Raw genomic sequence first — 24,702 nt, 5'->3', positions numbered from 1 at the left:
CCAATCATCTGGAATAACAACTGGAATATAGCAATCATACAAAAATACTATGAATGAAAATAAATGGTCTTCTGGCCTTTTTTTCTAAGGAATTACTTTGGTCTGTGCTGTGTTTGAGAGACTATTGGAAGTGGAAGTGTGGCTGAAGTGGTTGAGTACCAGCCTTGCATGAAAAAGCCAAGAGAAGGAAACATTACCATCACAAATTGAAGTTAAGGTTAACTTATGAGTTATGGGGTGATAATAATATACTATATTGGAAAAGAAATGGAAAAAAAGTAAAATTAGCCTAGGGTCAAAACAATATACTTAACTTTTTAGTTTCCCAGTTGAAAGTTAAGAATAACTCCTTATGGGTTGGTCAAAAGAAAAACAATGAAAATATAAAGGTTCATGATTATTTTTGGAGTTTTTTTTTAAATTTTAGAACTTCCTGAGGTTTTAGGGAAAATTCCTTCCCTCTCTGCTTATGTTTGACTACTTAGCAAAGGGGCAGCATGGTACATAAGTGAAACTTAAGGAGGGAAAAAGACTAAGAGGTGCTGGTGGCTCATGCCTGTAATCCTAACTACTCAGGAGGTTGAGATCTGAGGACTGCAGTTGGATGCCAGCCCAGGCAGAAAAGTCTCTGTGAGACTCTTATCTCCAATTAACCACTCAAAAACCAGAAGTGGAGCTATGGCTCAAAGTAGTAGAGCACTAGCCTTGAGCAAAAGAGCTCAGGGACCAATGCCCAGGCCCTGAACTGAAGCCTCATGATTGACAAGAAGAAAAAGAATTAACTAAGTTAATAATTATAAGCAAGCTAAAATATAGTGGTAAAGGAGAGTAATGGGGCCATGACACACACACATAACAGGATATCTATCCAAATAGGCTTTGGTAAACTATTTTGCTAGCTTTTTGTTGGGGGGGGGGGATGATTAAGATCTTGTTATGAGTCCAGGAATATCCTCAAACTCACTATAGCCCAGGCTGGCCTCAAACTCAACTACTTCCCAAGTGCTGGGATCCCAGGTGTGTACCACTATTTTTTTTTCCTTTTGGTGGTGCTGGGGCTTGAACCTGGGGCCTCATGTATACTAGGTAAGTACTCCACTACAGAGCTACATCCCTAGCCTCTGCCACTTAAAAAAAATTGGTAATGAAAGACCAGAACACAGAGTTTAAAAGAGAACCCATATATGTCAACTGATCCTTATCTGGCAATGTTGAAGCTCAATCAGAGCAGTCCTTAGTGAAGAGGAAAACAAGCCATAGTTGAGACAGTTACCCAGAGAGAAAGACAATTGTGCCATAAAATCACACAAAAACTTAAAGTCAGAGTCTAAGTCATACTGAGAGAAACTTGGTATGTCTGAAAAGATATAAACAGTTTTTTTTGTTTTGGTAGTACTTAGGGTTTGAACTCAGGGCTTCGTGCTTGTTAGGCAAAGTGCTCTACCACTTGATCCATGTTTCTAGCCTCTCAATAACACTTTCATTAGCTATCGTTTAAGCAAGTAATATGTTGGACTGGTATGTTTTAGGGTGAATATAATGATCCTAAAGTGACAAATTGTCCAGTTTTGAGAAACACATGCTACTACACAAAGCCACTGGATTGATTTGTGATACCTACAGACCCAACTATTATAGTTTGGAAAATACAATTAGGGATATCTAGTCCAAAAAAGAGAGATAGGAAAGAAGTTACCACAGTATTGGATAGTCATAATCTTAGGCAATAAACAGCGTTGTCCTAGCTCACATGTCTTTCTTGACTTTTTCCATGAACTTATTTATCTCATCTTTATGTAAATTCAAACATTTTCATAATATTGACTACTATTCTGACTCATATTCATTATATCTTGTGGGTTTTCGTTTATCCAGCTCTCAATTCTAAACATAAGGAGATCATAAATTGTAGTATGAGTTAAGTATTAATTATAAGTGAAAGAAGGCAATCACTTGATTTGTTTTGTGTGATGTGGGGGCTAAAACCCAGGGTCTTGTGTATGCTAAGCAAGCTGTACTATGGAGATATATCCCTGGACCCTTAAGACAATTATATGAAATGATTAAACTGAGATAGGGACACTTTATAGCACAGGCTTTGGGCTAGCGATTAGATGTGAACAACTATGCTAGGACAGTTATGTTTAAGATGGCTGATGACTTAATTCAGGTTTTTTTTTTTTCTTGCAAAGGAGAGAAAAAACATTGAAAATGCCCCAATAATGAGCAATAATGATCTTACCACGTCGATCTCTGTGTTGGAATGTCCCATATTACAAACGATGCAGCTATTCTTCATTCGATCCAAGTGCTCCCTGGTTACCACATTCTTGTTACCTTAAAAAAAGAGCCACATGTAAAGGAATGACACTGGACTCCTATCTCATACAATGCATATAAAATGAGCTCCAAAGGCGTCATACATCTAACTGTAAGAATGAAAACCATAGAACTCTTAGAATAATGGTAAGAGTAGATCTTTGTGACCTTGAGTCAGGCAACCATTTACTTAGATGTAAGCATGCTTATAGATATGCTTAAAGTTAAGCAAAACAAATGAAGAAATAAATACACTGGACTACACTGAATAAACTTTTATACCAGGCACCACTGGCTCATGCCTGTAATCCTAGCCACTCAGGATCACAGTTCAAAGCCAGCACAGGCAGGAAAGTCCATGAAACTCTTATCTCTAATTAATAGTCAAAAAGTATATCTGTGGTTCATGTTGTAGAGCACTAGCTTTGAACAAAAAAGTTCAGGGACAGTACCCAGGACTTGAATTCAAGTCCCAAGAGTGTGCCTGCATGTGCACATGCACGTGCACACACACACATGCACATGTTCACACACACAGAAAAGAATAAAGACAGGATTAATGAAGGAGGAGAAAACTATCTTTGAATATAGGCAGAAACACCTTATATGCTAAAGGCCCCATATAAAGTAAAAGGGAAAAAAGAGAAAGCCTGCTCCTCAGGCTTTCCTGTTTCCTGGCTGCCAGGATGTAAGAGCCACTTTGCTCCACCAAACTTCCCAACCACGATGGACTAAAATATCAGAAACTGTGAGAAAAACAAATTATTTTATTATTTTTTTTTTTGCCAGTCCTGGGCCTTGGACTCAGGGCCTGAGCACTGTCCCTGGCTTCTCTTTGCTCAAGGCTAGCACTCTGCCACTTGAGTCACAGCGCCACTTCTGGCCATTTTCTGTATATGTGGTGCTGGGGAATCGAACCCAGGGCTTCAAGTACACAAGGCAAGCGCTCTTGCCACTAGGCCATATCCCCAGCCCCAAATATTTTTCTTAAGTCATTTGTGAGATATTTTGTCACAGCAATGTAAGGTCTAACTATCACATTCCATGGAATCATTTGCAAATGCCATCCTATTTAATGTCACAAGCATACCTGTACAGGTAATCACAATGTCTACTTGTCGGATGACCTCATTTAATTTCACCAGTCGAAATCCATCCATACTGTAGAAATAAAACACAATCATAAAAGAAATATGTATCACAACAAAGAGGTAGGCAGGTTGGAGAGCCTTTTGCTGTGGAACCTCAAAAGCTACTACCAAGTTTCTCTGGTACAGAGTGATTGAGATAGCTCAGTTATTCCTATTAGTGAAACCACTTCCATAATTTCATACAGGAGAGAAATGAAAGGTTCCTTCACATCATTGGAACTTATTTCTTCCTCATTCTAGGGAGTCAAAATTACTATGACATTTGCCAAGCAAGTTTCTAAAAAATGCCATTGGGTGTACTACTCCACTGAAACTGCATTCCCCAAATCACTAATACACCTCCTGAATGCCAGAGCAAAAATCTTTCTTAGACTCTTAAATTACTTGACCTCTGTTACATTAAACATTGTTTTAAAAACTGTACACTTTGGACTCCATGATAATTTTTTTTCTCCTGATTTTTCTCAAACTGCCCTCCCCTGCTTTTGGTGATGCTAGGGGTCAAACCCAGGACCTTATGCATGCCAGGCAAGCACATTACCACTGAGTAGATCCCCAACCCTTTTCCTATTTTACTCTGTAGGGTTCTGCCCTACACTCTTGTGTAGTCTTTACATTCAGATCTTGATTGGAAGTAACCACTCATAGGAAACAAAATTTTGGAGGGATATACAGAATTTTAAATTAACATCAGTTGTATAAGGGGGTTTAGTTTCAACCTGTTCGTAGATGTATACAGTGTACCTTGATAAGACTCCAATATTGTGTGTGTTTATGGTGGTTCTAGAGCTTGAACTCAGGACCTGGGTGATGTCCCTGAGTGTTTGCTTGGTATTGGTCCTGAGGCTTGAACCTGTCCCTGAGCTTTTTATGCTCAAGGCTAGTACTCTACCACTTGAGCCATAGCTCTACTCTTACAGAATCCTCCTCCTTCTTCTTTTTAATATTTTTATCTTTTAAGTAGTTGTACAAAGGAGTTGACATTTAACACTATTCTACTTTCTTAATTCCTTAAAAGTTGTTTCAATGGGTCCCCTCTCTATATTGCTGGCCTTATATAAGTTGGGATCTTATTGTTATCTACATTACTTTGGTAACTCTTGTCCCAATTTCATTTACTTCTAGGTTTATGTCTTTCAAAATAATGTTTTGAAATGATTTCTCTAAATCCAATTGGGAACAATCATTCCATCCTTTGTGAGATTGCCTATCTTTAGTATAAGATCTAAATACTTATATTTGCAAATTATTCCTAACTCAAATGTTATATTTCCCCAAATTTATCCTATCTGCCAGAAACATTCAAATATTTACAGCTTCTAAAATATGTGTGCTAGCTTCTTCCTTGGAGACTATGCACTTGTTCTGTGCACCTGGCACATACTCGCAAACTAAGAAAACATTTGTAGAAGTTTCAAGACAGCTTTACTAACACCTCTGTTTCCCCTGCCTTGTTCTTCTTTTAGACATTTCTCCTTTGTGTGCCTATAGAAGTATATGCTAATTACCTTGAAGGCATTGAAGGCAATGTTTACTACACTATATAGTGGTTATTTATTTCTGTGTTTTCCTAAAAGCAGATCCTTGTCTCAGTCATCTTTTTGTGCTAGTATAAGGTTTGAACTCAGGGCCTTGTGCTTGTTTGGCTTGTTTGGTTAGTGCTCTACTACTTGAGCCATGCCTTATGGACTTTTTTGCCTGGGCTAGTTTCAAACTGCAATCCATCCAGATGTGAGCTTTGTGAGTAACTACAATTAGAGTTGTGAGCCACCAGCACTTAGCTTTGACAATTTATCATATTCATTATTATTAGCACGTAGAGTGATACATAGTAAGTCACACATGTAAGTTCTCAATTCATGGCTTTAAAATAACCTTACCCACAGTGTAGCATGTTCTGGTTTCTGTAATGAACCCTGAGAGTACTAATAGGGTGTTGGTTCCCCTCATATGAGCCTTGGCTCAGGTAAAACCAGCAACTCTGTTGGGGAAATCTGTGGGTTTATGGCTAGATGTATGAGACAGGGAGAAATGGCTTCAGGTCATCCATATTCTTTCTGGGAACCTTTGGAGGACTGCTAGTGAAGACTGGGCATACATGTTACAGACACACTTGGACTGCAGTAGTTTATAGCAACAGTGACATTTCCCATTCTGTTGAGAATGGAAAAGAGATAATTTGAACAATAGCTACCATTTAATGAAAATATTTTGTGACAGAAGCTCTGAGCTTTACATATTTATTATATAATATGTAATAATATATAATAAAAACCATAATTATTATTTTACTTAACTCTCACAACTCTCTCAGGGATGATTATCTACCTTTTAAAGATGAAACAGGAACTATTCTTTTTTTTACTTTTATCTTTGAAATCATGTGAAATTTAAAAATTGTAAGAATAATACAAACATACCCACACTTATTCTTCACTCAAGACTTAGCAGTTTTATCCAGTTATCAGTGTGATTGTGCACACCTATAATCCCAGAACTGGGGAGGCTGTGGCAAGAAGATTGCAAGTTCAAAGCTGGTCTGGGCTACTTAGTAAAACCTTGTCTCAAAGTTAGCAGATTTTACCCTTAATTTGAATTTGTCTAATGCTTCCTCATGTTTAGATTCAAACCATACATTTTTGGGAATAAGGCCACAAAAGGATTCTTTTCAGTGCAACATCAGAAACCACCTGACTCTAGCCTAGTTTTTGTTTTTCTTCCTCTTCTTCACTTACTTCTTCCCTCTTTGATCCTTCCTTCCCCTCCTCCCCCTTTCTCCTTCTTCTTCATACTGAGGATTGGTATATGCTCTACCATTTAGCTATACCCCTAACATCCTTGTTTTTCCTTCTTTCCCTTTTCAGAATGGCAGGTGTTTCATTTAGATATCTGGAGAAGTTAAAGGCTATTCTCTTGACTCAAAACGTCTGCAATTACTATTTGTGTAGTAATTCCAAATTTTAGCTTCTCTGGGAGCAGGACTCTGTGGCAGTTGAAAGGCAGAAGCTGAGAATTATGACAGCCTCTCTCAGGGTGGAGGCCTCTTTCAGATGCATGTGGCATTACCCATGCCAGTCTTTGGATGGCATGCTAGACTGTGGTACTGGGTGGGAGGCAGGTCTTCCTGCAAGCTTACCAGGCTTGCAGAGCACAGATGGGGTCAATCTCAGTTACATACACAATGGAACCCATGGCCTTCAGAGCAGCACAGCACCCCTTCCCCACCTGACCATGGAGAAAGCACACAAGAAGGAAAGTCTGTGAGGAAACTATTCTTAAAACTCCTGGTAAAGTATAACTTCTTTTATGCCCCACAGAGAAATTTCACTGAGCAGATGCATGCTTAGGAAAAGACAAATAAATGCAGTTCATAAACAAATCCCTGGCCCCTCCCTAGCACATTCATATGTATAAGGACACCCACACTCACGACTTATAATCAAAACATAAGCTAAAAGAACATCACAAACAGTGCTGCTAGAGCAAGTCAGAAAATCAACAAGAATAAAATACAAAGGAAAAAGGAAAGGTTGTACTTTCACCAGAGGGCTTCTAAAGTTATTTTTCCCCAATAAAAGTACATGTACTCTTGGGCTGGAAATGTGGCTTAGTGGTAGAGTGCTTGCCTAGCACACATGAAGCCCTGGGTTCGATTCCTCAGCATTACATACACAGAAAAAGCCGAAAGTAGCTCTGTAGTTCAAGAGGTAGAGTGCTAGCCTTGAACAAAAAGAAGCCAGGGACAGTGCTCAGGCCCTGAGTCCCAAGCCCCAGGACTAGCAAAAAAAAAAAAAAAGTACATGTACTCTTATGTCTGCATTTATAGAAAATTTTAGAATGTTTAAATCAACTACATTTTAAACACCTAATAAATGAAAGGTTAAATTTTACCTCTCCGTAGCCACAGACTACCACTTGCTTTCCACCAAACATCATGTCTGTTGTCCTTTTAAGTCTACAGGGAATAGAAACAAAACAAATCATTAAGTCAGGGGGGGAAAAAAAACCCTCTTGTTTCTCCCTGAAGTTAAATTTGGTCTCTCTGTTTTAGGGCTTTGTTCTTTGTTTGTTGGCTTATTTTGTGTTAGTAGTATGGCTTGAACTCAGCTTTTTTTTCACTCAAGATTGATCCTCTACCACCTCTAGCACACCTTTACTGCTGTTTTTGTTTGTCTGTTTGTTTGTTGCTGTTTTTGGGAAATAAGTCTCATGGATTAGGCTGGCTTCAAACTGAGATTCTCAGAACTCAGCCTCCCGAGTAGCCAGGATTACAGGATTACAGATGTGATCCATTTATCCAGCTAATATTTGTAAATCTTTCCAGTAATTTATCTGCTTAGTCCCTAAGCTACTGGGGACTTGGTGCTATGGGCAGGCAATGGAAACTTTGAGAGGAGGTTCTTTCTTTCATAAGTTACTATCTCAGATACGTTATAGTAACAAAAAGCTGACTAAAACATGGGTCCTGGGCTGGGGATATGGCCTAGTGGCAAGAGTGCCTGCCTCATATACATGAGGCCCTGGGTTCAATTCCCCAGCACCACATATATAGAAAACAGCCAGAAGTGGCGCTGTGGCTCATGTGGCAGAGTGCTAGCCTTGAGCAAAAGGAAGCCAGGGACAGTGCTCAGGCCCTGAGTCCAAGGCCCAGGACTGGCCAAAAAAAAAAAAAAAAACAACAAAAAAAAACCATGGGTCCTTCTTAGTAACAATGAAGAAATGACAACACAACTATGGAACCAGAAACTGAGTAAGAAAAGAAGTCAGTATTTGGTACATATTGAGGCAGATTTTTGTTTTTTATTTTTTGGCCAGTCTTGGGGCTTGGGTGACTCAGGGCCTGAGCAGTGTTCCTTTATTTTTGCTCAAGGCTAGCATTCTACCTTTTGAGCCACAGCACTACTTCTGGCCTTTTCTGTTTATGTGGTGCTGAGGAATTGAACCCAGCGCTTTGTGCATGTAAGGCAAGCACTCATAGATCTGAAAAACTAAAATGCCTCTAGGAATTAACTCTTGACTCACCACAAACTTCCAAATGGCCAGAGAATTATATGAGTAGCTACTCAGGAGGCTGAGATTTAAGATCATCAAAAAGCCAGAGGTAAAGTCATGATGCAAGTGGTAGAGTACCATCCTTGAGTGAAAAAGCTAAGGAACAGCACCCAGGCTCTGAGTTCAAGTCCCAGTATCAGCACCAAAAAACAAAACAAAATGAATCAATTACATGGTATGAGACATAACTTGGAATAGGATCACCTTTTTCCAAACCATCTTTATACTTCAGTTAATGACTCACAGGCCTGACAGTATCACAAAGTAAGAACTCTATCAATAGTTATGAGCTAGTCTCACTTCTTAAGTGAAATAGATTTTCTTATAATAGTGATAGCCACATAGCTCTGGGTTGTAAAATACTGGGAGTGATGTGGTAATGGATCCAGGGGTTGACATATGAATCATTTCCAGAAATAACTAAAACTAAAAAAAAATTAGAGAGTTAACACTTCAAGTTCAACTCAAAGATAACAAACATTACCCATCAAGAATTGATTCTCTGCAGCAGTAAAGGTTGTCAAATTTCTGCTTGGTGACTGAGTCGTTGACATTCATGGCTGGAACACACAGTTTCCCGGCTTTGGACAGTTGGTAAAGTCTGGAGACAGGGAGAGACACATACAACTATGAGACATTCCTATCTACTGTTGGTTTATTATCAGAGCCCAGAAATATGTTGATGGGGTGGGCATGAGAGCATGAGACATAACTATTTTCATCCTATTTAAGGGAGACAATGAGAAACAGAGAATATGTTTCTACAAGCTATATCCAGCCACTGAAGCAGTCATATGGTTTACTCAGAATTATCCTCCCTAAAAACTATTTCATGCTTTCAATTCTTTAAGAGTGAGTAAAAGCAAACAGAAATAATTTGATCGATTTTATTTAAGGAATGGCTGCTTGTTTGTGAACAGAACACTAAATCCTGGCTGTCTATGTGATCACGATGTAAGTTCTGTGAAAGCACAGGTTTCTGTCTACTGTTAGATCCCTAGCACACACAGTAGCTTCTGGCTCACTGTAAAAATTCAATTATGTATTTGTTCAATAAATAATTCAATAAATAATTTGTCCAAAAATGATAAGCAGTTATTGTTTACAACAGCTATAAATTGTAAGAACTCCACTTGTTCCCCCAGTTGACACTCCCCCATTGTTTTAGCTTAGTTATTTGTGAGAGTAATTAAAAACAAATGTTCAGGCTCAGATCTGGTCACCTATATGATGTATAGAATGTGATTATAAGATGGTATGTCAAGGCTGCATGAAGGAAGACAGGGATACCCATTTCAAATCTTACCTATGGACTCCAGTAACACTTTCTTCAACTATGCCTTTAATTTTCTTAAACATGTTGGGATACTTTTTATAAATCCAGTGAGTAAGATCTCCTCCATCATCCAAGATCTGAAATAGTAAGCATCAGTCATGTCATTCATTTCACTGAAGGTTAGGCTTCAGTGGTACCTTTAAGCCTTGTGCTCTAATTTCAAATTACCAACTTAGATACCTCAAATTTCCCGTATGGCTTTATGAACTGACTTAAAAGCAGAGCTAATACAATAATCGGCCAAATTAGTCATTATACTCAAGGTAAAAGATGAAGGATAAGATATTAATCCTTATTCTCACAACCAAATGACTCTTCCACATCATACTGTACCAAAATAAGGCAATGAGAGTTTTCTTATGAATTGATACTTAAGTAGGAATCTGGACCATTTATCCTTTTTTAAGTAAACATGTCAACTCTTAAACCTAGAACATCCATGAAAAAAATAGTGATATAGTGAACTGACTCAGAGTATTTTAACTTCAAATTAATTATTTGAGACAAGATCTCACAATGTAGCCTAGGTGGCTTTGAACTTGGTCTCCCTGCCTCAGCCTCCTCTGAGTATTGCCATTATAAAAGTAGGCCACCACATCTGGCTCAAAGGAGTATTTGAAGAACTGGTTATCTACAGACTTTAAAGGAAAAAATAAAGAACATTAGATTAAGATTAGACTACCAGTTCTTGAATGTACTAAGAAATCTTTAAAAAGTCTAAATTTAATAGAACTACTTTCTATTGATTAAATTTGGAACTTTAAATTTATTTGGTCAAGGCTTAGTTTTAATAAAAGGAGAGATAATTAGTCTCTCTCTCAGAACAATGGCTTCTAAACTGTATTTGGTAATCCTTTATTTCTCCAAAGTACAAGCACTCTCCCCACTGACATATGAAGCAGCACTGTAGGGTTTTGCCTAGCACAACCTCACACTCTGTATAAACCAAATTAAAAATAACCAGGGAACCGTGCAGCATGTAGGTGTGCAAGCATGCTTCTGAACAGCTCATCACTATTTCAGGTTGGGATTAAAGATAAACACAATGCTGTGCCCACTGGAGCTTTGCTCAGCAGCGGAAAGTTTCTGAATTATAAATAAGCTAAAGAAAGTCCAGTGTAGAATGCCATCGGGCACTGGGATATGGTATTTCAGCCCTTCTTGAGGCTATTGGAAGTGCTTAGCAGGACTTTTCAAGTTAAGTTGTTCCACCCATTTTTCTGGAAAGTCCCCACAGAACTAAGTTGTCCTCTGATGATATGTATCTATTTTGCAGTTTCTCCTCCTACAAGTTCCAAAAATGCTATCCTGGACATCATGGTATATAAAATCCCAAGCTTCCAGATTACTATCTTGTCTCTTCTTTTCTTCTGCTCCATTACTGATTTATTTTCTTTGACTCAATCAAATCTTATTTGAAAACAAAGACCAAAGGTAGGATTCTCATTTGGACTCTTATTCTTGTTCTACACTTTAAATTGAAACCCACACCAAAATATTCTGTGAGTTTCTTCCTTTTTGCATGTATGAGATCTATGGGCTTTTTCCTTGCTATTGTTGATTTTCAACCACAAAAAAGATCAGAAACAGAACACAAAAAAATTAAATAATTGGAAACTTGTGTGTTAAGTCTCACTTAACTACTTTTCCTTATTAACAAAGGAATCTAGACATGTGTGGTGGAACATGCCTATAATACTAGCTACTGGGGAGGTGATAGGGGAATTTTGAATACTAGGCTAGACCAAGCAAAGTTAGCAAGACTATATCTCAAATGGTCCAGTTCTTCAATAAGGTCCTGGATTCAATTCTTCACGCTGGAGGAAGGGGTGGTAATATCTGAATAGGCAGGTAGTTGCTATCCATATATTTAGCTAATGAATAAACCCCATAGCCCCCCCCCAATGTGATTTCATTACAGAAAATTTTGGTTATCAGAGAATCTTCCTGAGGTTGGAAAGGAAGAAATCCAAAAAAATATCGAACCTGTTTGGAATGTATGAACTGTTTTTGTTCTTGTCTAACTCTTTTCATTAACCTTGCCAGAAGACTGTGCTAGCTCCAGTTTGTAAAAGCTCTCTGGGTACAATTCTATAACTTCCCTATGTTCCTAGCTATATTCATGTTTTATTCCCAGGAGAACCCCCCTGGCATATGTACTTATCATTTGTCAGTCAGCCACCATCCTGTCACTGTTAAGTTTTTGGAATGGGCTGACTCATCTTGGAGCCACTATTATGCCCCCCTCCCCTTAGATCTAAAGGCTTTAACCTGGCTTTCTCAAACCAGCCATGGTGCCATGTGACGTGGACCACAGGCTACAGAAGAGGCTTCCTCCCAGATGGTTACTAGCTGAGGCATATTCTATGACTTTTGTCAGCAAGTAATCATTTTTCTTCCAGTTGATTCCCTAATTATCCTCTTATTAATGTACAGAAAAAATAGCAAATCAAGACTGCCTCATACTTTTTGTAGCCTTTTGCTTCTTGAATTTGATAACATATTAACCCTTCAAAATTGATTATTTTGTTATTGTTTTCAAGACTGAGCACTGAACCCAGGGCTTTGTGCATGCTAAGTAAGTGCTCTACCACTAAGCTACACCCCAGCTCTAGTTGTGATCTTCTGGAAAGTAAAATAAGGGACAGGTACAATGACACATGCATATAATCCTAGCTACTAGTGTAATATGGAGGTCAGATCTGGCCAGCGCCATCACTGGCTGTTGAGGTGTGTCAGATTGACTCCATCTCAGATTAGTTAAAGAGAGCAGAAGTTGACTCCATCTTCACTGAGATCTCCCCCACCCTATTCAGGGAAGTTCCCCTTCGCTGTGATAAGATTGTGTAAACTGTTTGACCACCTGAGTAGTAGAACATTCCAGGTTAAACCTGTGCCCTCCCATGAGTAGGCATATCCATCTGCATCATGTGAGCCCTGCCAAATCCATGAGCCAAGTCTAACTAAAATGAAAGATTGGGTCAAACAGTTGCTATGAGGCAGATTGTAATTCCATTGGCCACCTGCGTGTGACTTGGCATGCTCTGTAAGTGTTGTAACCTCATGGGCCACCTGCATGTGGCAGGCTTGACCATGTGATGTTTGCCTTTATAACCCGACCCCGAGTGTGGCCCGGGGCACGTGTTCCCAGCTCCCGAGTCTGGGCTGCAGCTCTGGCTGGTCAGTATACTTTTTACTTCCCCAATAAATCCATCTTTTTACTTGAGACTGTCTCTAAGTAGTGGACTCTTGGAGGGAAGAGGGATCTCTCCCCTCAGACCCCATTACATTGTGGTCCCCTCCCTTGGGGGGACCCCATTACAACTAGGAGAGATGGGACTGCAGTTTGAGTCCAGTTGAACAAAAAAGTTAGAGACTTTATCTCAAAAACAAGTTAGACATAGTAGTATATGCCTATGGGCCCAGATACTCAGAAAGTAAAGGTAGTAAAAGGCTGGCCCAGATGAAAGTACAAGTTCTCAATAAACTAAAAAAGCAAAAGGTCTGGGGACATGACTCATTTATTTGGTCAAGGCTTAGTTTTAATAAAAGGAGAGATAATTAGTCTCTCTCTCAGAACAATGGCTTCTAAACTGTATTTGGTAATCCTTTATTTCTCCAAAGTACAAGCACTCTCCCACCTGACATATGAAGCAGCACTGTAGGGTTTTGCCTTTCCTAGCTCTTTCCTAGCTCTTTCCTATCAGGTCTTGAGTTCAATCTCTAGTACTGCCAAAATAAACAGAAGTAAAAATGCCAAAAATAACAAATACAAAACATTGCCTGCTTCTATTTCTCTTTTTTTATTTTATTCTTTTCTGGTTGTGGGGCTTGAACTCAGAGCCTGGGCAATGTCCCTGAGATCTTCTGCTCAAGTCTAGCACTCTATCACTTTGAGCTACAGCACCACTTCCTGTTTTCTGGTTGTTAATTGGAGATAGGAATCTCATGGACTTCCTTGCCCAGGATGGTTTCAAGCCACGATTCTCAGATCTCAGTCTCCTGAGTAGCTAGAACTTACAAGGGTGAGCCATCGGTGCCCAGCTTAAATTTTTAAATAATTACTATAAAGGTGATGTATAAAGGGGTTACAATTGCATAAGTCAGGTAAAGAATATATGTACTTTTTGGACGATGTCACCCCAGGTTCTATTTTTTAAAGGTGGGAAATTAAAGAAGAAAAGAAATCTGAACTTGGAAACTTTTCAGATATACTGTTAACTTAATATATAGATTCTAGAGAGAAAGCTAAGTTATTCAGTAACTCTAGGCTTTGGTGTTTTGGGTGGCTGTTATGGAGGGAATTGTGTAGTGACAGAGACGAAAAACATTAATTTTGCTCTTTTTTAACCAGTCATGTGAATCTTGAGCAACATTCTAAGATTATTGGTGAACATGAATGCTTCCAACATCAGTAATAACAATTAAGGTACTTTTCTCTTTTTCTCCCCCCACCCTTTTTCTTTGAAACAAGGACTTGTTACGTAACCAAAGGTGGAGGAGAATTTACTATGTAACCCAGATTGACAATGAACTCAAAATCTTTCTGTCTTAGCCTCCTGAGTGTTCGGATTGTCATATGCTAGCACATTTGGCTAGTTAAGGCACTTTTGAAGATATAAGAGGTTCAGTATTCTTTGTGTCATTATGTTTTGTCTGCTATGGGGCTTGAACTCAAGGCCTGCGTGCTGTCCCTGAGCCTCTTTGTACTCAAAGCTAGGGCTCTACCATTTGAGCCACAGCGCCACTTCCAGTTTTTGAGTGGTTAATTGGAGATAAGAATCTCAGGGGGATCTTTCTGGGCTCGCTTTGAACTGCAGTCTTCAGATCTCAGCCTCCTAAGTAGCTAAGATTACAGGCATGAGCCGCCTGTGCCCGGTGATTCAGTATTCTTGAAGTACCAAAGCAGAAACATTGAGGTCTATTGGAAACCCTGGTATAGCAGATAGAACTGGAACCATTTTGCCTTTATGTTATTGGGAAACCCTCTCTTTGGCTATAATTTCCTTCTATCATCACCCCTGCCTCTTACAGAATAATGTTAACATAAATCTGACCCACCATGTTTGGCTGCCAGCCTTCCACATTCACACATCGGTCAATGCACCACCAAAAGTCATCTTCAGACTCTCCTTTCCAGGCAAAGACAGGAAATCCTATAAAAAAAAAAAGACAAGGAAAAATTTAAAGGTTACAAAAATGGCTAACTCCGGGGCTGGGGATATAGCCTAGTGGCAAGAGTGCCTGCCTCGGATACACGAGGCCCTAGGTTTGATTCCCCAGCACCACATATACAGAAAACGGCCAGAAGCGGCGCTGTGGCTCAAGTGGCAGAGTGCTAGCCTTGAGCGGGAAGAAGCCAGGGACAGTGCTCAGGCCCTGAGTCCAAGGCCCAGGACTGGCAAAAAAAAAAAAAAAAAAAAAAAAGGCTAACTCCGCTACATTGACAAGAAGGTGCTGGTTTCCTCATCCCAAACCCTCTCATTCTCCTATATTCCTTGAGTTGACTTTCTTCTCTAATTAGCATTGCTTTCAGTCCTTTGTCTTTAGTGGTCATTCTGTTCTTGTTAGCTCAAAGAGAATAAGCATAGGGCTGGGGATATAGCCTAGTGGCAAGAGTGCCTGCCTCGGATACACGAGGCCCTAGGTTCGGTTCCCCAGCACCACATATACAGAAAACGGCCAGAAGCGGGCGCTGTGGCTCAAGTGGCAGAGTGCTAGCCTTGAGCGGGAAGAAGCCAGGGACAGTGCTCAGGCCCTGAGCCCAAGGCCCAGGACTGGCCAAAAAAAAAAAAGAGAATAAGCATAACAGATAAGAGTATAATGGTGGCTAAAAATGTGACTAAAAGAAAAAGAACTACACAGAAATAATTACTTAATACAGACTGGCCTTCTCATCCTTTCTTACTCTACTCATTTTTTTTTTGTTGTTGTTTCTATACTTTGGTTACCCCACTTTCCTTATCAGGAAAGCTTACATACTCTGCTAAAATATCTGCTTCATGTCATATCCCAATGAAATGGGACATTTCCTTATAACACCTGCTTAAGCTAGCTGGAAGTGAGCTCTAAAAGGAATCTGAATTAAATCATTATTTGTGCTCTACTGAATATGGATTTATGATATGTTGTAGCATTTATCATATGTATTAGGATTGTATTATCATATGTATTATTATATTATCATTATTTCTGCAAGTATATAGTTTTATCTACGACAATATAATATCCTGAGGACAAAGATATTTTATTTGTTCCTATAGTTCTTAGAGTAAGTCACAAACATTTGTTGAAGGAAAAAAAGAACGAATGAATGTGCACGTTCAATTCTTTGGGTTATACTTTAATATTTGAATATTTGTGAACTTTCCCATCATATATACATAAAATGTTTTAAATAAATAAGTGGATATAAATGAAACAAAAGTGAAATGCAAAGAGTGATAGCAAAAAAAGAGATGTGCATACTGTGTTTTCCAGTATTCCCCAAAGCTCTGAGACAAGTGTTTGGTACCTTGATCTGTGTGTCATGATGCCTGAGAGTAAAGGCAAGAAGCTGAAAAATCCAAATCTCTCTCTCTCTCTTTTTCTCTTTCTGGGGTTAGTCTGTGGGGCTTGAACTCAGGGCCTGGGTGCTTCCTTGAGTTCTTTCCCTCAAGGCTAGCACTCTACCACTTTGGGCTAGAGCTCCACTACTGGTTTTCGAGTGGTTAACTGGAGATAAGAGTCTCACAGGGACTCTTCTGCCTGGGCTGCCTTCCAAGCACAATCCTCAGATCTCAGCCTCTTGAGTAGCTAGGATTATAAATGTGAGCCTCTGGTGCCCAGCTTCTCTATTTCTTTTACCCTTCAAGTAATTACCAGTGGATGTTGTGATCAAATATTTATCTCCCAGGTCAAGTTCTCATTATTGCTGATGCAGAAACATTAAACATTAAGTCAGGGCAAAGCATCTGCTTGAAACCTAGCAGGCCACAATACTGGGGTTAAAGCATTTTCTTCTCTAGCCCATATTATCTTGGATAGTGAGTAGGATTTGTTGGTGTTCCATTAGTTAACCAAAGAAAAGCACCAATAACAGAGTATTAAACATAGGTAGATATATGTAAAGTATAAAACAATTTAAATCATGTTTGATAAGAGAAGCTCAGAAAAAGAACAAACTGGGCTGGGAATATGGCCTAGTGGCAAGAGTGCTTGCCTCCTACACATGAAGCTCTCGGTTCGATTCTCCAGCACCACATATATGGAAAACGGCCAGAAGGGGCACTGTGGCTCAGGTGGCAGAGTGTTAGCCTTGAGCGGGAAGAAGCCAGGGACGGTGCTCAGGCCCTGAGTCCAAGGCCCAGGACTGGCCAAAAAAAAACAAAAAAAGAAAAAGAACAAACTATCAAGAAAGGTATCTGTTTCTTCAAAGGCAGTCCCTTTATTGACGACCTTCCTTAAAGATTTTTACAGAAACAATGCAACTTCTTGGAGGCTTATTTTAGCCAGACATAGAGAACAATTGAAAGATCTTACCACTTTCTGCTAGAGCAGCAGCCACTTCATTGAGAGTGGAATAGATGTTACAGGCAGCCCATCGGCACTGTGCCCCCAGAGCACCCAGAGTTTCCATAAGCACCTGTATTAAAGAGAAGGTGGGAAATGAACAACTAGTTAAGACTAAGTTTATATATTTTACCAATGATTTTCAAATTGTGTTCTACAGAACAACTTCCATGTTCTAAGCAGTTGGCAAGGATTAGGGGAAGGCATAAGAGGGGGCTCCAGCTGAGCTCCATGTTTTATTTGACCTACTGGGTCTCCCAAAACAATTGAATGAAACCAAGAATTTCAAAGCTAACCTATTTGTTTTTGTCAGTTGTGAGGCTTGATCTCTGGGGCCTGGGCACTATCTCTGAGCTCAAGTGGTAAAGTGCTACACTTCCGTTTTTCTGTTGGCTGATTAGAGATAAGAGTTTCATGGACTTTCCTGCTTGGGCTGGCTTTAAACTGCAATCCTCAAATCTCAGCCTCCTGAGTAGCCACTGGCACTTGACCTAACATATTTTTTAAATAAAACATAAACTAACAGTTCTGCTTCTGCTTAAGATACAGAAAGCAGGCAAAACTTCCATCCTAACAACAAGAAAAAGTTGGATAATCTACAAGGTCATATTTTAGCCCATCAAAGGTTCAGATCATAAAGTAACTGAACTCCAAAAAGCGATATATCCTTTTAAGGATGTATTGTCTTTGGTGAGCTGCTATATATAAGGGTAAGAAAAAGAAGCCAAAACTTTGTGGGTTTTTTTTGTTGTTGTTGTTGCCAGTCCTGGGGCATGGACTCGGGCCTGAGCACTGTCCCTGGCTTCTTTTTGCTCAAGACTAGCACTCTGCCACTTGAGCCACAGCACCACTTCTGGCTGTTTTCTACATATATGGTGCTGGAATCAAAGCCAGGGCTTCATGTATACTAGTGAAGCACTCTTGCCACTAGGCCATATTCCCAGCAAAGCCAAAACTTTAATTAGAGGCTAAGTGCAGAAATGTGTGTCATTAGGAATCTCTGAGAGCCTCACTGTAGACACTCACAGGTGAGCTCTTTTCCAGGAGCTCCCATTTAGTGCTCACAAGAAAGATTAGGAGCCATGAGAGATTAGGAGCTATGAGTCCCTGTCTCACGGACTTTTCTGCCTGGGCTGGCTTCCAACCACAATCCTCAAATCTCAGCCTCTTGAGTAGATAGGATTATAAATGTGAGCCTCCGGTACCAGGCTTCTCTATTTCTTTTATCCTTCAAGTAAGTACCAGTGGATATTGTGATCAAATATTTATCTCCCAGGTCAAGTTCTCATTATGGCTGATGCAGAAACATTAAACATTAAGTTAGGGCAATGACGGATTAGGAGATCTGAAAGATTAGGCTATGTTCAGAGACAGGCCCCAAATTCACAAAAAAGGACAAAAGTTTGAGGAAGAATATAACAGAAGTTCTGTAGTACTACAAAGAAACCTTATTATAGAAGGGGGAATAATTTTTTCAGAGGTAAAGCCTGGAAGAAACCACCTTAAGGTACAGAAATGATACCATCAGTCATAAGTAGCTAGAATTACAGGTGTAAGCCACTAGTGCACAGCAGAATTTTTGAATTCTTATAATTAAGACTCATTGATTCGTCAAACAAGCGAAAGACAGTAAGACTATTCACAAAGCAACATCAATTAACTAGAAATAAATAACTGGGACCCAAAATATAAGAACACGAGTTAAGAATGCTAGTTGTTAGGGCTCAAACAAAACTGGAGGCAGGAAGAAGGGTGACAGACACCTAGGGGTTGAACTTCACTTTTAAATCACCATCATTTTGAAGGAGCAACAATGGAATGAGTTATAACTATGCAAACATACCAACTATATAAATAAATACACATTTACCAGAAATATGGACAGGAACCTATGATATATATTTCTGGAACATGAGCTTATAGAATATTATATTTCCATATCATTTTGTGGTAATATTTGAATACTATACAATTAACATGAATATGTAATTAGAAAAATAAAAATAGACCAAAAACAAAAGAAAGCAGATTTTTGCAAGGAAAAAGAAAAACATAATATATTAAAATTGATAAACTCATAGTGATTATTTCATTTAGGAAAATATAGGGAGGGAACCCTCAACAGTGGTAATGTTGATTGAGCATGGGGGTAAAAAACAAACTAGATATAACTTAGCAACATGAGACAGTAGAGAAACACTAACTATTTTAAGCCACTACACTGAAGTCTCATATCCCCTAACCAAGGAAGCCCAGAAAAGGTTTCAAGAATGTTTTTGCCATAATACATTACTCAGTAGCTCTAAGAAAAATAGCTTTTCAAATTTATTATATTAATTTGGGGCAGTCAAGATACTCTTTTTGTCAGAGAATGTACAGCCTGGAAGTGTCAGAGTGAAGATAGAAGTTGTCTGTTCTTAAGGAATCTCTATTGCCCTTCATCAGGAATGTGACCACTTAAGCATGCCATTCAGGAGAGACAGACAATCTATGGAAAGTAGACTCAGATCTTACAAATCCTGTAAAAGAATTTAAAAACAGCTAGTTACCAGTGGTTCACACCTATAATCCTAGCTACTCAGGAAATTAAGATCTGAGAATCATGGCTCAAAGCCAGTCCAGGTGTCAGAGACTCACACCTGTAATCCTAGCTACTCAGGAGGCTGAGACCTAAGGATCATGGTTTGAAGCCAGCCAGGGCAAGAAAGTCTGTGAGACTCTGATCTCTAATTAACCACCTCAAAACCGGATGTGCTGGGGCTGGGAATGTGGCCTAGTGGCAAGAGTGCTTGCCTCGTATACATGAGACCCTGGGTTCGATTCCTCAGCACCACATATACAGAAAATGGCCAGAAGTGGCGCTGTGGCTCAAGTGGCAGAGTGCTAGCCTTGAGCAAAAAAGAAGCCAGGGACAGTGCTCAGGCCCTCAGTTCACGGCCTAGGACTGGCAAAAAAAAACAAAACAAAACGGATGTGGAGCTGTGGCTCAAAATGGTAGAGCTCTAGCCTTGAGCACAAAAGCCCGGGACCCAAGTTGAAACTCCACCACTGACACATACACACAAAAAATAGAAGCCAAGATCTGAGGATCATCAAAGCCAGCCGGGGCACCAGTGGCTCATGCCTGTAATCCTGGCAGGAAGTTGAGATCTAAGGATTACAGTTCAATGCCAGCCCAAGCAAAATGAGACTCTTATCATTAATTAACCACCAAAAAGCTAGAAGTGGAGCTGTGGCTCAAATGGTAGTGTGCTAGCCTTGAGCAAAAAAGCTCAGGGACAGTGCCCACGCCCTGAATTCAAGCCTCAAGACTGGCACAGATAGATAGATAGATAGATAGATAGAGAAATGATTTTAGACTATTTCCTAGTATACCAGTCTCTCTGTAGTTGTCTCAGTATGATTGAAAACTTTGTTTAATCTTTGATGATATCTTAAAAGAAGGAATCTGGAATACTGTAGGGGCACTTTGGGTTGCCACAATGATTGAGGGGAGTGCTATTGGCATTTAGTGGGCAGTGCCAGGGAATGGGACATTCTTAAAAGTGCAGAATAGCAGCTTATATAAAAAGACTGCATAATTTTCAAATGTCCTATTGAAAGTTCACACTGGTGAAAAGTCCATTTTATTGATTGAAGATCTCAGCCTCCAGAGCTAGCATTACAGGTATGAACCACTGGTGCCCAGCAAAAAGTATTTTTCTCATAAAAGGAGGCATTCAAATTTGCTAAAGGTGGAATCACTAGTCTAAGCCACTTAAGTAATCTAGACCCCATAGAATAGACATGGAATATGGGCATTGTGATAGTTCTGCGAACAGTGGAGTTTCCTGAGGACTTCTGGAAAAAGTTTCCTTGCTGTTGGGAAAGATCGATCTTTCATTCCAAGTCAGTTGGCAACCATTTGCTATCAGCTTGAAAATGAAGTGGGCAAATGGAGGAGATTTCACCAGAAAGGTGAAATGGGAGTCCTGATTCTGCACTTGAACTCTACCTTCTTTCACACTGGACCTTAAGCTATGTAATAAAAGAATTCCTTTATGTGTAGGTCAGGTGGGACCAGGCTTTCTTTTATTAATGAGGCTGAAAGTGTAAGGTCCTTTCCCTGAGGGCTACATGCAGATGCCCCCACCTCATTGTCTCACCCATTTACCTGGGTAACCTGCAGACCTGGAGGCAGTTACCTCCCCTTTCCCTGAGGTCACACCCCTTGCCCCTGCCCTAGATATAAGGCAGGGCTGGGTGGGGGGGTCTCTCCCTCTCCCTCTCCCTCTCCCTCTCCCTCTCCCTCTCCCTCTCCCTCTCCCTCTCCCTCTCCCTGTCCCTGTCCCTGTCCCTGTCCCTGTCCCTGTCCCTGTCCCTCTCCCTCTCCCTCTCCCTCTCCCTCTCCCTCTCCCTCTCCCTCTCTCTCTCTCTCTCTCTCTCTCTCTCTCTCTCTCTCTCGCGCGCGCGCGCGTGCTCGCTCTCTCGCTCTCCCCCTTCTCTCCGGCCATGGATCATCTTGGCCATAGGCCAGCAGTTCGGTAATAAACGTTCTCTCCTGCCTGAATACCACGTGGCGTTCTCCTTTACCTACTTTAAAAACCTAACAGAAAGGAAAACTAAAAGGAAGCAGTATTATATAGTGTGAAGGCATCCTTAATTGTACTGATGTGCATATCTTGACTATGTGATTTACTCCTGTGTAACCATGGACAAATTACTTAAGCCCTCTCACCCTTAGTTTCCTTGTTTACGAAATAAAAAGAGGAATATCTGCTTTACACAACATTAGGAGGATTAACAAACTCGTACTTGTTCAGCTGTTAGCTTGGTGCTGGCTCATTACAAGCACTCAGTAGAGGTAGAAATTATTAACTATCGTTATTAAAAGAAGAATGGAAAAGACTCACAGCAGTTTGAGCAGTGATGTGTGTGCAACCCACAATTTTGGCTCCAGCCAAAGGCTTTTCTCCTTGAGCTCTCTTCCTTAGAGCCATCAGTGCAGGCATTTCTGAAAAGAATGACGGGACTGGTAATAGATGGTCCTTACTTTCATTGTGATGAGTAAGAAACGAAAGAATTAATTATAAAATTAACTATTTAGGCTTTAAAAAAAATGCAATTGTAATGAGTGCCACGAAGCAGAAATCAGGAGACTATATAATAATTTGAGTTTGCTCTCCAATATCTAAAAAAAAAAAAAAGGTAAAAGTCAAGATGTTAAGATTAAATAAAGTAGCTAGACATCAGTGCAGGTATTTCTGAAAAGAATGAATACAATCACAGCAATATGAGGAGAAAATAAGAGAATAAACAGAAAAACTTACCCTATCAGGTTGATACTTCTCTTGATCAAGTTCTCTGTTAGATTATGTTTCCCAAGGGATCAAGATATTAAACCCGAATTTCCTTTTCTAAGAAGTATTCAGACGTAATTTCTCTAGAGTTGCAACTGTAAGGTTTGCCTTTCAGAAAGGAAACCCACCACATGGCAGAAAGAAGTTTATTGGGGGGGGGGGGGGGAAGCAAACTGCCAGCTGGCACAAGATGGAGGTGTAGAAAGACAGAGGGGAAGGAAGAAGAGAAAAAGAGAAAGGTCAGAAAAAGAGCAAGAGAGAGAGTAAGAGAGAGAAGGAAAGAGAGTGGGGACTCATGTTGAGCCAGATTACATAGGGAAAGGTGGGAGGTATGGCCAGGTGGATTGGATGTGACCTCAGAGAAGGGGGAGGTAACTGCCTCCAGGTGTGCCAGTTACCTAGGTAATGCATGTACTGGGCACAGACTTAAACAGGTGGGGGGCATCTGCATGGAGCCCTCCGGGGGTGGGTGGTTGGTGGACCTTACAGTAATGTCCTACATGCCAGTTCTCCTTATCTAGGAGTTTGTTCTAGAGACTAGACCCACCCGTTTATACTGCCTTCTCACAGTGTTTTGTGAGCTCAAATTTGTTTTGTTGTAAGTATTCTTTAACATCACACTGAAATTTCACATTACCAGATCTCAGGACAAACAAAGGGGTTAATGAGGACAAAAAGACATAGGCACGTAGAGAGGGAAAGAGGCACTTGCTTTCTTTACCTTGTTCAGCAATTTCAATTTCTCTGCGTCCAAATTCTGCCTGTTTGATGTTCTTGACACAGAAGTCACTGCTTCCCTTAGAATTCTTTTGCTGCTTGTCCCTGGGGGATGTCTCATCATCAGAACTGTCTGTATATGAAGCCGCTGAATGACAGAAAACACATACACACAACACTCTGAGAGAAAAAATATTGTATACCTCTAAAATTCTAAACTGTGGAAGAAATGGAGGCTTCTTAGTCATTAGTGCTACATAAATGAACACCTCTGGGAAGCACCTAATGGAATCATAGGTTGTCCAAACCATCTGTAGAAAGTGCTAGGCACAGGTCAGAAGGGGAAGGTAAAAAATTACCAAAGACATTAGTACTAATTGGTATTAATGTAGGGCTAAATTTTTATTCTGAACATGTAGAGGTACTTGAATAAGCAAAGGGAGAGAGGTTATAACATGATAGTAATCGGTTACAATTCCTAATGCAAGTCATGGCCATTTATCTGTGGGTTCCTAGGATCCCAGATATCTTTCTGTGTCTGGCCCTTAAATGCCTGAAGCAATTTGTCTTTTAGTATAACTGAACAGATAAGAGCTACATAATAAGGAGCCCCTAGGAAAGCAATTAAGAACCACACAAAAAGTGTTTGTCTGACATAACAGAGCTTTCTCTTTCAAGACTGGCTCTGATGAAGCTGAGCTATGCCTGCAGATGCAATTAGACACTGACAATGGAGTACTCATTCTGACATGGAGTATTCATGCTCTCCCTTCTTGTGGCCTCAGCAGGTCTGCATGAGGCATTTTAGATTCCCAAAGCAACAAATAAATACTCTTTTGGTACAATAAAATGCTCTGATAACTAGACTATTTTAGCAATATACACTAGAAGGTGAAAGATCCAAGACATGATTGTGGCCAAATAAGCAGCTGCTGCTATTGCTATCCACGGGTTTAGCTGAGGTCTTTTAGTTCTCATGGAATTCTGTAATCATGAGCCATTTTTCTGGATGATTTATTTTTAAGTGTCAGAGGATAGTTCTTCCTTATCGTCAGAGTTTTTTGGTGGAGAAGTGGGGACTATAAAGCATTGTCAATAAAACATTTTCCCCCCTCTCGATGCAGGAAAAAGTACTGCCAATACATTAGAGGCAGTGAACGCTCAGAATTCTTAGGATCTGTGGTACTCTGATCTAGTAATAGCTAGATAATTAAGGCATTTCTGGGATTTCTTAGCA

At 40.0% G+C, this 24,702-nt stretch overlaps 1 protein-coding gene and 1 long non-coding RNA gene across 5 annotated transcripts in view; both read right to left on the bottom strand.

Annotated features, from left to right (window-relative positions):
* Ahcyl2 (adenosylhomocysteinase like 2) overlaps positions 1-24,702 on the bottom strand; it is a 153,961-nt gene that overhangs the window by 14,665 nt on the left and 114,594 nt on the right. For all 4 annotated transcript variants that reach the window (XM_048340201.1, XM_048340202.1, XM_048340203.1 and 1 more), the window contains exons 3-12: positions 23,470-23,613; positions 22,302-22,402; positions 17,380-17,482; positions 14,920-15,014; positions 9,829-9,935; positions 9,007-9,123; positions 7,362-7,425; positions 6,607-6,695; positions 3,410-3,480; positions 2,243-2,337 (exon numbers count right to left, since the gene is read on the bottom strand). In XM_048340201.1, coding sequence (XP_048196158.1) covers positions 2,243-2,337; positions 3,410-3,480; positions 6,607-6,695; positions 7,362-7,425; positions 9,007-9,123; positions 9,829-9,935; positions 14,920-15,014; positions 17,380-17,482; positions 22,302-22,402; positions 23,470-23,613 — 986 coding nt within the window. The remainder of the gene's footprint in view (positions 1-2,242; positions 2,338-3,409; positions 3,481-6,606; positions 6,696-7,361; positions 7,426-9,006; positions 9,124-9,828; positions 9,936-14,919; positions 15,015-17,379; positions 17,483-22,301; positions 22,403-23,469; positions 23,614-24,702) is intronic.
* LOC125347123 lies at positions 17,895-20,139 on the bottom strand. Its single transcript, XR_007210107.1, has 3 exons — positions 20,049-20,139; positions 18,366-19,971; positions 17,895-18,139 (listed from the first exon to the last, which is right to left on the bottom strand). It is a non-coding gene; the product is annotated as an uncharacterized LOC125347123 (long non-coding RNA).

This window comes from Perognathus longimembris, chromosome 2, assembly GCF_023159225.1.
Source record: "Perognathus longimembris pacificus isolate PPM17 chromosome 2, ASM2315922v1, whole genome shotgun sequence".
NCBI lineage: Eukaryota > Metazoa > Chordata > Mammalia > Rodentia > Heteromyidae > Perognathus > Perognathus longimembris.
Note: the sequence above shows the minus strand (reverse complement) of the source record. Positions and strands in the feature narration are given on the sequence as shown.